Source organism: Danio rerio, chromosome 2 (genome assembly GCF_052040795.2).
Source record: "Danio rerio strain M-AB ecotype USA chromosome 2, GRCz13ab, whole genome shotgun sequence".
In the NCBI taxonomy this organism is placed as follows: domain Eukaryota; kingdom Metazoa; phylum Chordata; class Actinopteri; order Cypriniformes; family Danionidae; genus Danio; species Danio rerio.
Genome location: NC_141022.1, coordinates 10,343,575 through 10,357,626, shown reverse-complemented (window position 1 = coordinate 10,357,626; position 14,052 = coordinate 10,343,575). Strand labels below are relative to the sequence as shown.

The following is a 14,052-nucleotide window of genomic DNA, read 5'->3' as shown; positions in this document are numbered from 1 at the left end:
TCCCGGATCGTTTAAGAAGTGTGAGTGCGCTGAATCGGGCTCAAGCACGGTTCACTTGGCCGGCCCTGGCCCGGTTGGAAGAGGTGTGCCTGAGCGCGGATCACTTGGGCTTTGGCACGGTACGCTTGTGTGTGAGTGCAAAACGCGCCAAAGCCCGAAACTGAAAGCGATACGTGACTTTTCAGGGGTTGTTTCATATAGATTTATTAATCATTCTTACTGTTCAGTGATCGCAAACTGCCGTCGTTTATTAAAGACGAGAACTCCTCACAGCCCGACAGCTGCGCGGCTTCAGCAGACCTCCTCATTCCTTCAGCATGAGAGCTTTATGATTGTTTATGAGCGCGAAAAGTGGCAGATCTGTCCGGTGAAATATCTGACTGTGTGTCACCGCATCCCTAAGGACTGTTTGGCGAAATATTTGACTGCATGTCACTGCATAACAAATGACTGAAACGATATAACTAGAGAAATCTCCACTGTGCTACTGGGTGAGAGCGTATGGCAAGCCGTTTTAGCATTTAAACCTTGTTCTGACTATCCATAAATATATTTAGAGATATCTAATTATAATTTGACTTGTCATAATTATAATTCGACTAGTCAGATTGGAGATATCTGCAAATATATTATGACTGACTAGTCATATTCCTCCATTGACTTCCATTGAAAAATATTTGCAGATATCTCTAAATAAGTTTTGACTAGTCACAATTGTAATTAGAGATATCACCAAATGAATTTTGACTAGTCAAAAATCCAATTCAAGATATCTACAACTGTAATTCGACTATTAGTAAATTAATTAGAGATATCTTCAAATATATTTGTAAATATCTCTAAAAATGACGAATTAAAGGGCCATAAAACCCCCTCGTTTTAGCAGGGTGTTTTCACACCTCTACTTTGGAAAAAGTCAGAAAAGTGGGGGTGTCCAGCTCTGTTTAGGGGGGAGTGTCGGAGGAACTAAAGTGGGAGAGTGTGGGAGTGTCTATTTGGGCACGCGCGAGTTTCAGTCAAAATACACACACATGAGAAAGTGATGGTGTTTAACCTACATGGACATCTGTAGTCGAATTATTTGACATCAATAAATTAACATTATTTGACATTAATAAATTATTAAATGGTGGACTTTAACTGCAGTTTGGCTCTTTCATTCAGGGAATTCATTCATGTCCCTCGCGACAAACGAGATATTTGATTCGAGGATCTGCTCTAAGCATGTATTTGTCATGCAATGTTTGATACCGCACAGCGAATGAGAGAAAAAAAAACTCAGCATTTCCCGGAAACTTAGATGCACACGGCAGGTAGCGTCTGAAAGCCGCGTGTGTTATTCCGGTCACAAAATGCGGTGCTAACATGTTTACACCCAGTGCAATAGTTAACTTAATTCAATACGAACAAACTGAATATACAAAGAGCACTGGTCGCTCACTTACCAAATCTGTAGAGACAGGACAATCACCAGCAACTAGAGCCGCGTCTTTATGAAGAGAAGACTACATCCGGAATCCGGATTTCAGCGTTTGCAGATGAGAACAGCTCTCAGGTAAACAATAATCCCCCTTAGACGCGTAAATTATTGTTGTCGAGCGTCGCGTACACTGTTAATTCACACGTGATCCAGCTGAGCTCTCACAGAGAGAAAATGAAAACGAAACTTAATGGCAGCAAACTATAAAAGCAACACTTCACGCTTGTTTTGCCAACACAACGTGGCGTCTATGTGGTGTAAAGACGGAAAAACAACCAATTTACACTTTTTAGTGAAATATAGGTGTCCTAATAGTGTTTTTAGCAGTGTGGGACACATATACGACTGTCAACAGCTCAAAAAATGTGTTTTGGTGTTTCGTGACCCTTTAAAGACATCTCCAAATGTATTATGACTAGTAAAAACTCAGTTAGAGATATCTCTAATTACAATTGTTACTAGTCAAAATTCGTTTGGAGATATCTCTAATTACAATTGTGACTAATCAAAACTCATTTAGAGATATCTGCAAATATTTTTCAATGGAAGTCAATGGAGGAATATGACCAGTCATAATATATTTGCAGATATCTCCAATCTGATTTCGTACTACAATTGTAATTGCAGATATCTCTAATTGTCATTCTGAGTAGTGGAATTATAATTATGACTAGTCAAAATATAATTAGAGATATCTCTAAATATATTTATGAAGTCAGAACAAAGATTTAAATGCTAAAAAGGCTTGCCATAGAGAGCGCTTCTCACTAAACAGAGCAGCAGCGATGACGTAAGCGTGCCGAGGCCCAATATGGTGTGAGTGCGGGCTGTCGGGGGAGACGGGAGAGGGGACAAGCGTGCTTTGGCCCTGTTCGAGGCAACTGTACCTAGTGTGAGTACAGCCTAAGAGCCGCAAACTGCTTCTGCCCTGACGTTTTTTGGAGTGTATTGCACGTCTGAATGACAAGAAAAGGTGTATATCTATAAATGAAATAAAGCTGACCAGACAAAACATCAAATTTTGTTGTCTGCAATGAAATGCAAGTCAAAGTAAATTTTGAAATCAATACTTTTTAATTAATTGTGTTTTCCATACTGTCCTAACTTTTTTTGATTTGGGGTTGTAGATATTTTTATAATTTGATATTTTAAAAGTGTTTTTCTTGTAGGCAAATAATGAAAGGATTTTGCAGAGATTAAACAATGGCCTTTGATTAACCATATAATCAACTGCTCAAAAAACCTAGGACCGTACTAAAAGCTAAACAGAAATCGCTGGCAGCTATGCCAAATTATTATTTTAATTTTTGTTTTGTTGTAAAATGTATAATTTTATGATCTTTATAAATGTTCTATTGACTATTCCAAGTGATACTATTATGTCATTAAAAAGAAACAAACTTCTTAGCAACTGTATAGCAATGTTGGTTGTGGGAGGTCCTGGTTTCTTGCCACCAGGCAGATGCTTTTGTGCTGTTTTGTAAACCGTGTGTTGTTCCTCTCGCAGGATTTGATGACTACCACCTGTCCGTCCACAGCGACATGGCAACAGTTGCAAAAGCAATGGCCTGTCCAGACTCGGGATTGGAAGTTCGAGACCGAATGTGGCTGAAGATCACTATAGCCAATGCTTTCATAGGTCAAGACACATTTTATAGTGCCTTTCAATTATTTTTAAATGAAAAAAAATATAGAAATCAGTAGTTAAGTTGTATTTATTTTTAAAATCAGCACAAAACAGACATTTTGGTCTATTAAGCTCTTCTGAGCAACTAATTTGAGTGAAATGGCTTAGCAAAAGTGAAATGATGTACTTTTTTTTCCACAAAGAATTGAATGTTTAAAAATTTCCTCAATGTATTTGTTTACTAATTGTTTAATTGGGTTGTAGATGACCCCAACAACCTAAACATTTGACCAATATAAATTATATACCCTTATTTGTTCTTGTATTCCGATATCAAATTAAGTTTAATCATTAATAGTAAACTGCAACATTCCATAAAATACTTGTTCTTTGCAATGTGTAAAGCAGTTAACCTAACAGTAAGCACAAATAATGCACTTCTTTTAGTTTAATCTCAGATGTGTCCCAATTATTAAACAAATTGCTTCTACTTTTGTTTAGTTTCAGCCTTAAAATAAATGCAAGCTGTTTCATTGAGTCCCTGCACATTATAATTGGTGCATGTGTTGGTTTGCAGGTTCGGATGTGGTGGACTGGCTTTTTCATCATGTGGAGGGGTTCACAGATCGCCGTGAAGCACGAAAGTATGCCAGCAACCTGTTGAAGGCTGGCTTCATCCGCCACACGGTCAACAAAATCACCTTCTCAGAGCAGTGCTACTATATCTTTGGAGATCTTTCTGGCAGTACGTACTTTTAGCCTCTTATGAGATTCTCTGTCACTCTGTCATTTACTCGCATTTGTGTGATTCCTAATATGTCTTCTGTGTCAGAGTTTAACGCTAAGTCTTTTCTACTGGCCCGATCAGACCAGTGGTTCAGATTTTTACTTGCCCTGCCAATATTTTCACTGGCCCTCCCAAAAAAAAGTTAATAGTTATTCCTTAGCCATAAATTTAAAAAAGAAATGTGTCAAAATGTTTGTAAATCTAAAATTTAATTATTTAAAAAATGTTAATAAATGTGTAATGAGCAAAATTCAAAGTGTTTTGCAAACAAAAGTAGCAAAATGTGCAGGTATTTTATTGCAAAACAAAAGATGGCTGACCTGCAAACTGTACAAAACATCACTTAATTTTTTTAGTCGTGGCGTACCCTCATAAATGTTTGCTTCCAAGAAGTTAAAAACAAATGTTTTTCTTTAGCATCATCACTTGATGTTGCCGCCATGTTGCTGTCTCTTCGCTGTACTGGTTGTTACAAAAAAAATAACGTGCTCACAACATCCAATAAGAGGAATCGAGAAGGTAGCATTGAAGACTTAAAAACACAAACGGTTTCTCGATTCTGACTGTTTTTGCATGCAATTGACAAATAGTCACAGGCAAATTAAACTTTAGTGACAGGGCATCAGTGGCCCGATCGGGCTAGTAACGATCCTATCTACTGTCCCGAGCATCTCACATGCTGGCCCCGGGCCATCGGGCAGTCCTTATTGTTGAGCCCTGTGTGTAAAGCCACGGTCAGACCTTTGTCGGTTATGTTGGTCATTATGTTAGATTATGCTTTTTTTTTAAAAATAATTTTCACTTGTCGTGAGTAACAAATGCCAGACGCACATTCCTTGACGATCAGTCATTCTGTGATGTCTACGACGAGCGTTATTTCCCAAAGCAGTCATAAGTGTTACTATAACAATATTTCAATCTCAATAAACACTGATGCTTGCAGACAACTACTAACTTTATTTAAGGGCATTCATTACAACATGGGTAGGATCAAACTTAAGATTTTCTTTTAAATCTTAAAATGTTATCTTTGAAATCTAAATGTATTTTTTTCTGCCATGGGTTTCTTATTAAACACTCCCTCATCTGAACTTGCCGCGAGTGAGAGAGAAAATGAAAAAATATAAGCAGCAGCAAGGAAAAATCACATGCTCAAGACATAATCTTTATAATTATGGCATATTAAAAAAACTGCAAATATATTAATGAGATTTGTGATACAATCACAGTGAAGCATTAATTTAATCCTTATTTCCTCAGAGCGAAACAAATTATCCACCCTTATAGTTGAGTAGTGGAGAGGCACAAACACAAACAAAAACAAAATGTGTATATTTTTCTTGAAAACTAATTTCGTTTGCTGTGACATTTTTTTAAAAATTTTTTTTAATGTATCTTTTGTTGGTCAGTTATCTATAAACAAGAATAACGAATAACATTTGAGGTGATGCGCTTCAAAACACAAATTGCCGTTAGATTGTCTTGGTTTGTTAAATAAAATAATAATCTAGCATAAATAAAATTAAAGTGAAGTATTCACCGTTTCAGAGAAGCCCATATTAAAGTGTTTTCATTCTTCATTTTGTTGCAGACATGGCCCATCTCTCTCTGCAAGACCACGACGGGTCAAGTGGAGCATCTGATCAGGACACTCTTGCTCCTTTGCTTCACCCTGCTGAAGCTCCCTGGCCCGCAGCGTTCCCGTACCAGTACCCAGCAGCCCATTCACACCTGGAGGAAGCAGGAGGAGGCAGCGCAGGCAGTCAGCACAGTGAAGGTGAGGGATCAACAATCCTTTTGATGACTGAGATTTTTGGAGAAGAGTATAAACGAAGGTCAGAGCCAGCTCCAAATGGGTGGGACTTGAGCTCTAAGTGGGTGGGCCATCCAGCTTCAAGTGGGCTGTACAAGCCTTGAGTTTTTATTTATTTAACGTCTTGTACATGAGTCCAATATTGTGCTTTATGAATGTCTACATCTACCCCAAACCTAAGCCCAACCTCACAGTAACCCTCTGTGTTTTATTAATATCTGCTCCACCTTAACCCAACCTACTTGTGTTGTAAGTCCCTCCCACTTGAAGGTCACCCATCCCACTTGGAGGTCCCCAGGCTGCAGCCTAACTACTTGGATTTTTGGAATTTGTCTGGGTGCAATTACATCATTTTAGGTGCTACCACTCTCCGTGTCTGTCATAATAATGTGCGTCTTGAGTCTTAAGTTTAAAATATTTTAGGACTTAACAAGTCTTAAATTGTTTGAAATATGGTCTTAAATCAGACCAACATTTGGACAAACAAATATATATTATTAATTATTCATGCCGAATGTAATTTTCTCCGTAATAAAAATACTTTTAACAGTAACAATGTTAAACTGGTCAATTAAAAAAAAAAGAAAGTTTATGTGTACAACAAGAGTTAGCTTGTTTTGACACATTATTTTAAAAAAAAGAAGAAGAAATTTATAGGGTAAAAATCTTTTCCGTCTGTGCCAGTAGCCTAGGAAGGTTATAATAGCTAGCCCTTAACTCTTTTTCCGCCAGCAACTATTTAAAAGGTAAATAGTTTTAAAAGCCTCACTCCCATAGTCTCATTCCTTAAGCCTCATTCACACTATGAGCAACTTGCAGTGGCAAATCGACAAGTGCCCGTGGTGACCTCCGTCTACGCAAGCGACAGCAACCGTTAGCGACCAGGTGGGCGCGTCGAGCGACGCAACAAAGTTGAGAATCCTTCAACTGAAATGAAAAGCGACTTACTTGAGCAACAGCCAATCCACTTGTTAAGTGTGACGTCACGCGAAGTCCTCTATTCAACTAAATGGGGGAGACTCGTGAAATAGTAATAATAAACGTTTACAAAGCGATTTAATACTTTCGAAAATCACAATCGCAAAATATATGTCCATGCCTAATATCCAATGGCCAGAAAGTGACTCATTTATTTATAAATTGTAAAAAATGTTGGTATTTGTGATGCAGCAAACCCAGAGATTGTTGTGTACACTATGACTTATTTTATATATAAAATTAATTTTAATGTGTGATATGAATAAAAATTGATCATAAACAAATGATTTCTCAACTCAAATGAGTGGCGGCTTGGACCCGGAAACAGTATTACACACGTCACCACTTAACAAGCGGAGAGGAGCACCAGTAAAGCTCACATGATCCTCTCCTAGCTCTTTCAGGAGCCGATTTTATTCGTGCTGTATATACCTACACAGATGTGCGTTTGCAGCAGGTTGCCACCCAGAGCGTCAGACAGCTACAAAGTCGCTGCTAGTGTGGATGAGACATTAAAGCATTCACCTCCCATGCAGGAATCGCTGGTTTGTTGAAATACGATAAACATAAATGCTTTTGAAAATCTTGGATTTCATTCATCGGTGCTGTAACGTACCCAATTACTGTAGTTTTATTACTTCTAAAGTCATTTGTTAATATTATTATTGTATTATTACATGAGTCGGTCAGTTGTAACATTTGGCAATTTTTGCAACAATTTCACCAGCAGAGGTCCTCATTGAGCTTCAAGTAATGAACCTTTTTCAGATGCAATTGAGTTTACTGGATTTCGTCATCACTAATTCGTAGGTTTTTAATAAATAATAAAAGAGTTGTGCTTGATGTAACTCGCATTGACTTTGTTTCTATGCAGGGAGCAGCGGTTCAAACTGCAGCTGGAGCAGGACTGAGGGCAAAACCGCAGCCGGAGACTTCAGGTTAGGAGGCGGAAGCGAAATGGGTGACGCTCACGAGTTTGACTTCCGCCGAGACCGAGCACCCAGCGAACGCTCAGGCGTGCCCCCCAGCGAGGGGAGCGTGCGGAGCTCTCGGTCTCACAGCTACAGCCTGAAGCAGGGGTCTGCACGAGGTGGCCCGGGGTCACCATCCGGCCGACATCTTGCCCACATTCCCCCTGAACTCACTGGCTCTCGCCGCTCCTGCAACACAGCCAACGGGGAGTTCTTCGTCGACATCATGTGACTTTACCCAGCAGAAGTGCCCAAACTATTCTTTGCCTTATGGACGAGAAAAAAAAGAAAGAAACGTGGCCAACTAGAGCAACCGATTAGAATTAGGTTTAGTGCTGATCTAAAAAATCAGTAGCTTGTGAGCCCCGACATTACTTAGGCCTTAGAAATTAGTCTACTAAAGCATAAGCAAACGTCACTTACAATAACAAAACAACGTTGAACGCGAAATCACCTCGTGGAGAAATTCAAATAGGAATATTTCATCTGACGAATGAAAAAAAAGGGGGATTTTTGAGAGAAATAGCAATAATTGAATGGGATTTAGCTGCAGCGCTACATGGTGTAAGGATTCATGGTGAATGTAGTCCAACCGAGGACATAAACGTCAAACTATAAAGAGAAATTTGAGTGCTTATTAACTTTTTTTGCCCTCTTTTAACATTTGTACTCTCGGTAAATGTCGGATATGTCGTTGTTCATGCGAATCGATTTTACTGAGAATATATTTTTCAGTGTTTGTCAGCAATATTGTATTGGGAGAATTGTTTTGAAGTACCATGTTAAGGAGAGTTCTTTTTTTAATTTATAAATATAGTTTTATTGTGACATGCTTGGAGTACACTTGTGTCTGTGCGTGCTTTTATGGCTTCAGCTTGTGGAATGTGAAGGCTCTCCTCTTCATCTGGATTCCAGATGTTTCTGGGTTTTGTGTCTCTGTCTGCATCTGTTTCTGTTGTTCTTCGGCTAATACTCTTCTTGAGGTCTTTTCGAGTGTCAGAGTTTTTCAAGGACATCTTTTGTATTTAATGCTAGTGTCTGAAACAGATTTGAACGACCTTAAAAGTAGTATCAAGTACATTAAATGACTATTTCAGATATATTTAATTTCTGCAGTAACTCTTCACAACAGAGTTATGCCGCAGTCACTCTAGAGTTTGAGCTTGTGAAATTCTTTCCTACGGCGCTGTGAAAAGGGGCGGGATTAAACAAGAGGATTAGACAGTAAAGAAAGCGAGCGATTGGTCAATATTTTAAATTTCTTTTCAGAGAGGTCATGTTTTGATCCTCGATTGGTCTCACGCAGACAAGTGATGCGATTTCACAGGTCAGAGTTCACCAAGCTTGAACTTTGCACAGCAGCGAACTGCGAAACTACAAGAGCTTGCGTTTCCGCTCTGACGCATTCACTTGCTTATAAATGGAATTCTATGGGGAGAAAAGTGTAGTGTGACCGCAGCTTTACTCTTCTTGACTTGAGTCGATTTAAGCATGAATTGTGCAGCATTAGGATGGTATGGTGAGTTACCTCTTGAATGGGATATGAAAATAATTAAATAGCTTATTGCAATTTAATACGGAAGGAAAACAACATAGACTGACATCAAGAGGGCAGGACCTCATCCTTAAAACCATGTAACACATAAAGCTGTACTTCTGCTACATCAAATTCAGGTTCACAAGCAAATTTAAACTTATTTGTGTAAAGCACAGTATGTTCGGGAGCCATTTGCAGACCATCAGTAAACAAAAAAGCCTTCAATAATCAAAAAATTGTTTATCGAAATCGTTTTTGTCAATCGTTTTAATTGGGAAATTAAAATTCATCAAGACGACAGAAAGTTTGACACGCTTGTTGTTAAAGTAACTGTCAATTTGAACAAGCAGCTGGTTCAAGCAGCAGCTCCAGCTCTACTAATAAAGAAATGATTATTATTCACCAGAGCAATAAGCAGCTCCGCGTTCATATCGCCTCTGGCCATCTTCTTCAGTGTGCGTTCAGACAGTTTTGTGCTTAAGGCACCTTCAAGTGCTGTTTACTGTAACTTCATTAGCTCTGTGCACGTAAACAAAAGTGCAAACCTGATTGGTCTAGAAGCATCAAAACAAAAAAAAACGAGCATGAGGCATTTCTTAAAAAGTGTTTATTTATTTTTATTTTTATTTATTTTAAATGTGCAAATGTTTACATCCTTGGTTTTATTTTTAAATGTTGGTTCCCATGGTTAAATTACTGTGAAGCGTGAAGGATTTTGTATATCTTTGATTTAGGTAAGGCAAGTTTATTTATATATTTCATACACAAAGGTAATTCAAAGTGCTTTACATAAACCATAATTAAAGACACAAGAAAGTAAAAATGATTAAATAATTTAAAATCATTAAAAACAGATTAAAATGTGTTAAAGCAGGTTATAAAAGAATGAGAAAGAAAAGAAAAGAAAAACATGATGGTTCGATCTGTCGGACGTAGCACAGTGCTCATTCAGTAAAGGCGCAGCTAAACATGTGTTTTCAGTCTTGATTTGAATGTGCCTAATGTTGAAGCACATCTGATCGTTTCCGGAAGCTGATTCCAGCAGCAGGGGGTGCAATAGCTGAAGTCAGATTCACCCTGCTTTGACTGAACTCTTGGAATTTCTAGTTTATTTGATCCTAAAGGTCTGGGTGATCTGTTAGGTTTGTATTTAGTGAGCATATCTGTAATTTTTTGAATAGTAGTAATACTTTAAAATCTATTCTGAATGTAACTGGGAGCCAGTGTAAAGACCTGAGGAGGATAGGCATGATGTGCTCTGATTTCCTGGATCTGGTCAGAGTCCTGGCTGCAACTGTCTGAATTAGATCATTTCACGCTTGCAGGATACCTGATTGTGTCTGTCTAGTTTTTTGTACATAAGCAGAAGAGGAAAATAATCATATCTTTAACCCATATGATGAAATGAAAGTTTGTTAACAGGAGCCCTGAAATGTAACGTTTTAAAAGTTGTCAAATCTTGATTAAGTACTGATTGAGTTTTAATGATCTCCATTAAAATACCCAAGTAATAAATTAACAGATAACTTGTATAGAAGATAAAAGCTTTTTTTGTACTGACAAGCCTTTATAAAGTAAAATAATTAATCTTATATAATAATAAGATATAAACATCTAACATTTCTATCTGGCTCTTGAATCTGATTGGCTGATAGCCATGCTTTATTCTTCAAATAACAGCATACCATACCGCCCCTTCACCCTTGTGTGTTACTCCGCCCACATACAGCAACAACCAGAGGACACTACAGTTTGACAAATATTGCTGCTGTTGGACAACATAATGTACTTTTGAGGCTTTTTTATTCGAGAATTGAGTTGTTTATATTACAACTATGCAGTTTATTTAAAAGGCAAGTGAGCAACGGTTTTAGTGCATTGGCTGCCATCAACCTGTCTAAAGTCTGGTTTATACTTCTGCATCGAGTGATCTGGGTGGCTCAAGGCGCATGCCTTGCGCGTAGCCCTGCATTTATACTTCTGTGCGCGTTGTTTCTGTTGCTATGCAATAACACTTCTAAAATGCTAGCTGGCAGTAGGTTAGGTTCCTCTGTGTAGAGTTTTTCGCTGGTGCTTTGTTTTTTTCTGAGCACTACTGTAATGTACAAGTGGCCTAAACTCGCTCATTTTGAGGTAGGCATTGCAACAACTTTAATCATAAGGTAAACACAAAACAACAGTTTCCATCTAGAGCGCCTTCACATGACTTCACACTTGTAAACTCTCGCAGCATCTGGCTCGCTCTGCTTTCACCTTCGCCCACACTCGTCAGTGCTACCAAGCCGACCAATCACAGTTTGTGCTATGCGTCGTTGCAACGTGTAATCACACTTTGTGATAGGTGCATGTCAGCGAGGGCTATGGAACCACACGTAGGCTGCGCCGGAGCATACGCGTCCGCTTGATGCAGACTTATAAATCAGCCTTAAGTAGACCAAGTGAAAGTGATTGTTGACGTACCATCACAAGGTGAAGACAGACAGCATAATAAGTGCTTAGAGAGAGAAAAACTGCAGCACCTCAGCACAAGTTTCATACTACAGCTGAATAAATCACTATGAATCAGGTAAGTGACATTCTGAGTCGATCTCTGTCTTTTGTATTTTGTAGCGCTGTATTTTTGCCACATAAACTGGTGGTGTTTGCTTTGGTCTGGCTTTTTCGGGGTTAGTTATTGTGAAATCCCCATTGCAACAGAGAAATACTGGGAAATCTATGTAGATTGATGGCATTTCATGGCGTTCAGCCTTAAGATGTGAGCAAAAATCACCTGTTTTGTCATCACCATAGACATTATGCTAGAGAATCATTCAAATTGCTCTAAAGTGACGTTGTTAAATTAGTAACTGTTTCTGCTGTTTTGTCTGTCAGATGCAGATGTGAATGAATGGCGGAAGAAAGTAGTTCCTCATACAAAAAGTTTTTTAGACTCTCCGTTTTTTATTTTATTTTTTTTCTACACAATATTATGCCGTCGAACTGTTGTATAAATGCAACATCACACGAGTAGTGTGATATGGGTGCAATATGGCTGTATATAGGCACTGGTGGGAGGCGTGCGTTGGCTCGAGGCCTGTTCCTCTAGTGGGGGACACTAAAGCCTGATTTATACTTCTGCGTCAAGTGACCGGCGTAACCCACGGCGCATGCAACGCGCGTGGCTGTGCATTTATACTTCTGCGCGCTGTCTCTGTTGGTCTGCATTAACACTTCCGAAACGCTAGTTGGCAGTGAGGTGTAAATGTTCCTCTGTGTCGAGTTTCTTCACTGCTTTTCCTGAACGCTTCCGGGATGTACAAGTGGCTCAAACTCGCTCATTTGGATGGCAGGAACGGACGTGCAACAACTTTAACTATGAGGTAAACACAAAACAAAACTTTCCATCCGGAGCTCCTTCATGGGACTCCACACTTGTAAACAATCGCTCGCGCCATTCGCGCGGCTCTCGGTCCCGCCCAGAGTCGTCAGCGCTACCAAGCCGACCAATCACAGAGCTTGCGCTACGCGTCATTGCGACGTGTAGTTACATTTTTTGAGAGGTGCACGTCGGTGACGGCCACGGCGAAGGGCTATGCGTCAGCGCCGTAGCATACGCCGGCGTTTGACGCAGAAGTATAAATCAGCCTTAAGGCATTTAGCCTACGGCCTCAAGCCAAAGCACACCTCCCACCAGTGCCTATATACAGCCATATTGCACTGATACTCGTATGATGTATGATATATATAAGATCTCTATGGAATTAAAAGTAGGCGTTTCTGGTGTTTCTAAATCACCCAATGAAGATGATCTCTATTTCTTGACCCCACCTGTAAAACCTTCCGTCATTATGTCAGAGCAAATAAGCTGACATGATAAAAAGTTGTCCATGCCTAGAGCAGACATTTATAATAAACGCCTCATGAGCCCCTGGATAGGTCAATGCTGCTGACATCTTAATTCTTAATCTGGTCACCCAGTCCTGCATCATCATCAGTCCTGTTTCATCTTTAACTGAGATTGAGTAAAATACCTGAATTGTTCGCTTATTATATATATATATATATATATATAATTCGCTCAGAGGCTTCACAAAGTACTCCCAGGTACAGACAGCCAGTCTACACGGTGGAATAAACGCAAGGATCTAATCACCGTGACGCTGCTTTTTAAAAATTAGTTTCAAACCGGAAGAACGAATTTGCTCGAAATAACGCAAAAACAACCAATTTTCACTTTTTGTGAAATACATGTGTCCTAATAGTGTTTTGAACACCGTGGGACTCGTATTTGACTGTCAACAGCTCAAAAAATGTGTTTTGGTGTATGGCTTTATTGTTTGGTAATAATAGTAAATACAAATAGTAAATGTAGTAATGATGGTATCTGATGTTAAATAATATAAAAGTCATCATACATGAAACACCTGGGATAAGGACAGGTATCTGACGTTACTGTATATGATATATAAAGGATTTGATAAAAAAAACCCTGGGATCAGGACAGGTATCTTAAGTTATAACAGTGTTAATGTAAGCTGACAGGTATCTTAAGTTACTTTGTCAATATAAAATACACTAACTTGTACATTATTGTATAGAATTTGTACTGCTTAAATAATGTCTGATTCATTCCTTTTTTTTAAACTGTTTTTGTTAACCGTTATAAAAAAAGGATTCCAACACTATTTTTGAACAAGGAGATGCATTTATGGACACATCTCTCTTTACACGTTTGAGCCGTCTTGCTTCTAGATAATTTGAGTTTTTACACACCATAAAATTATAATCAGCTAATAAATATAAGCGTTATTGTATTTTATATCAGAGAAAACAGCAGCTCCTATGTTCAGTTGCGTCTGTTTATGGCACAGTGATGACCG

At 38.8% G+C, this 14,052-nt stretch overlaps 1 protein-coding gene across 1 annotated transcript in view; it reads left to right on the top strand.

The window, feature by feature from the left end:
• dvl3a (dishevelled segment polarity protein 3a) overlaps positions 1–8,497 on the top strand; it is a 41,476-nt gene extending 32,979 nt beyond the window's left edge. The window contains 4 exon segments of the mRNA NM_131757.2: positions 2,988–3,119; positions 3,685–3,852; positions 5,486–5,671; positions 7,560–8,497. Of these exon segments, the coding sequence (NP_571832.2) occupies positions 2,988–3,119; positions 3,685–3,852; positions 5,486–5,671; positions 7,560–7,888 (815 nt within the window). The 3' untranslated portion in view covers positions 7,889–8,497.
• The last annotated feature ends 5,555 nt before the right edge of the window (positions 8,498–14,052 follow it).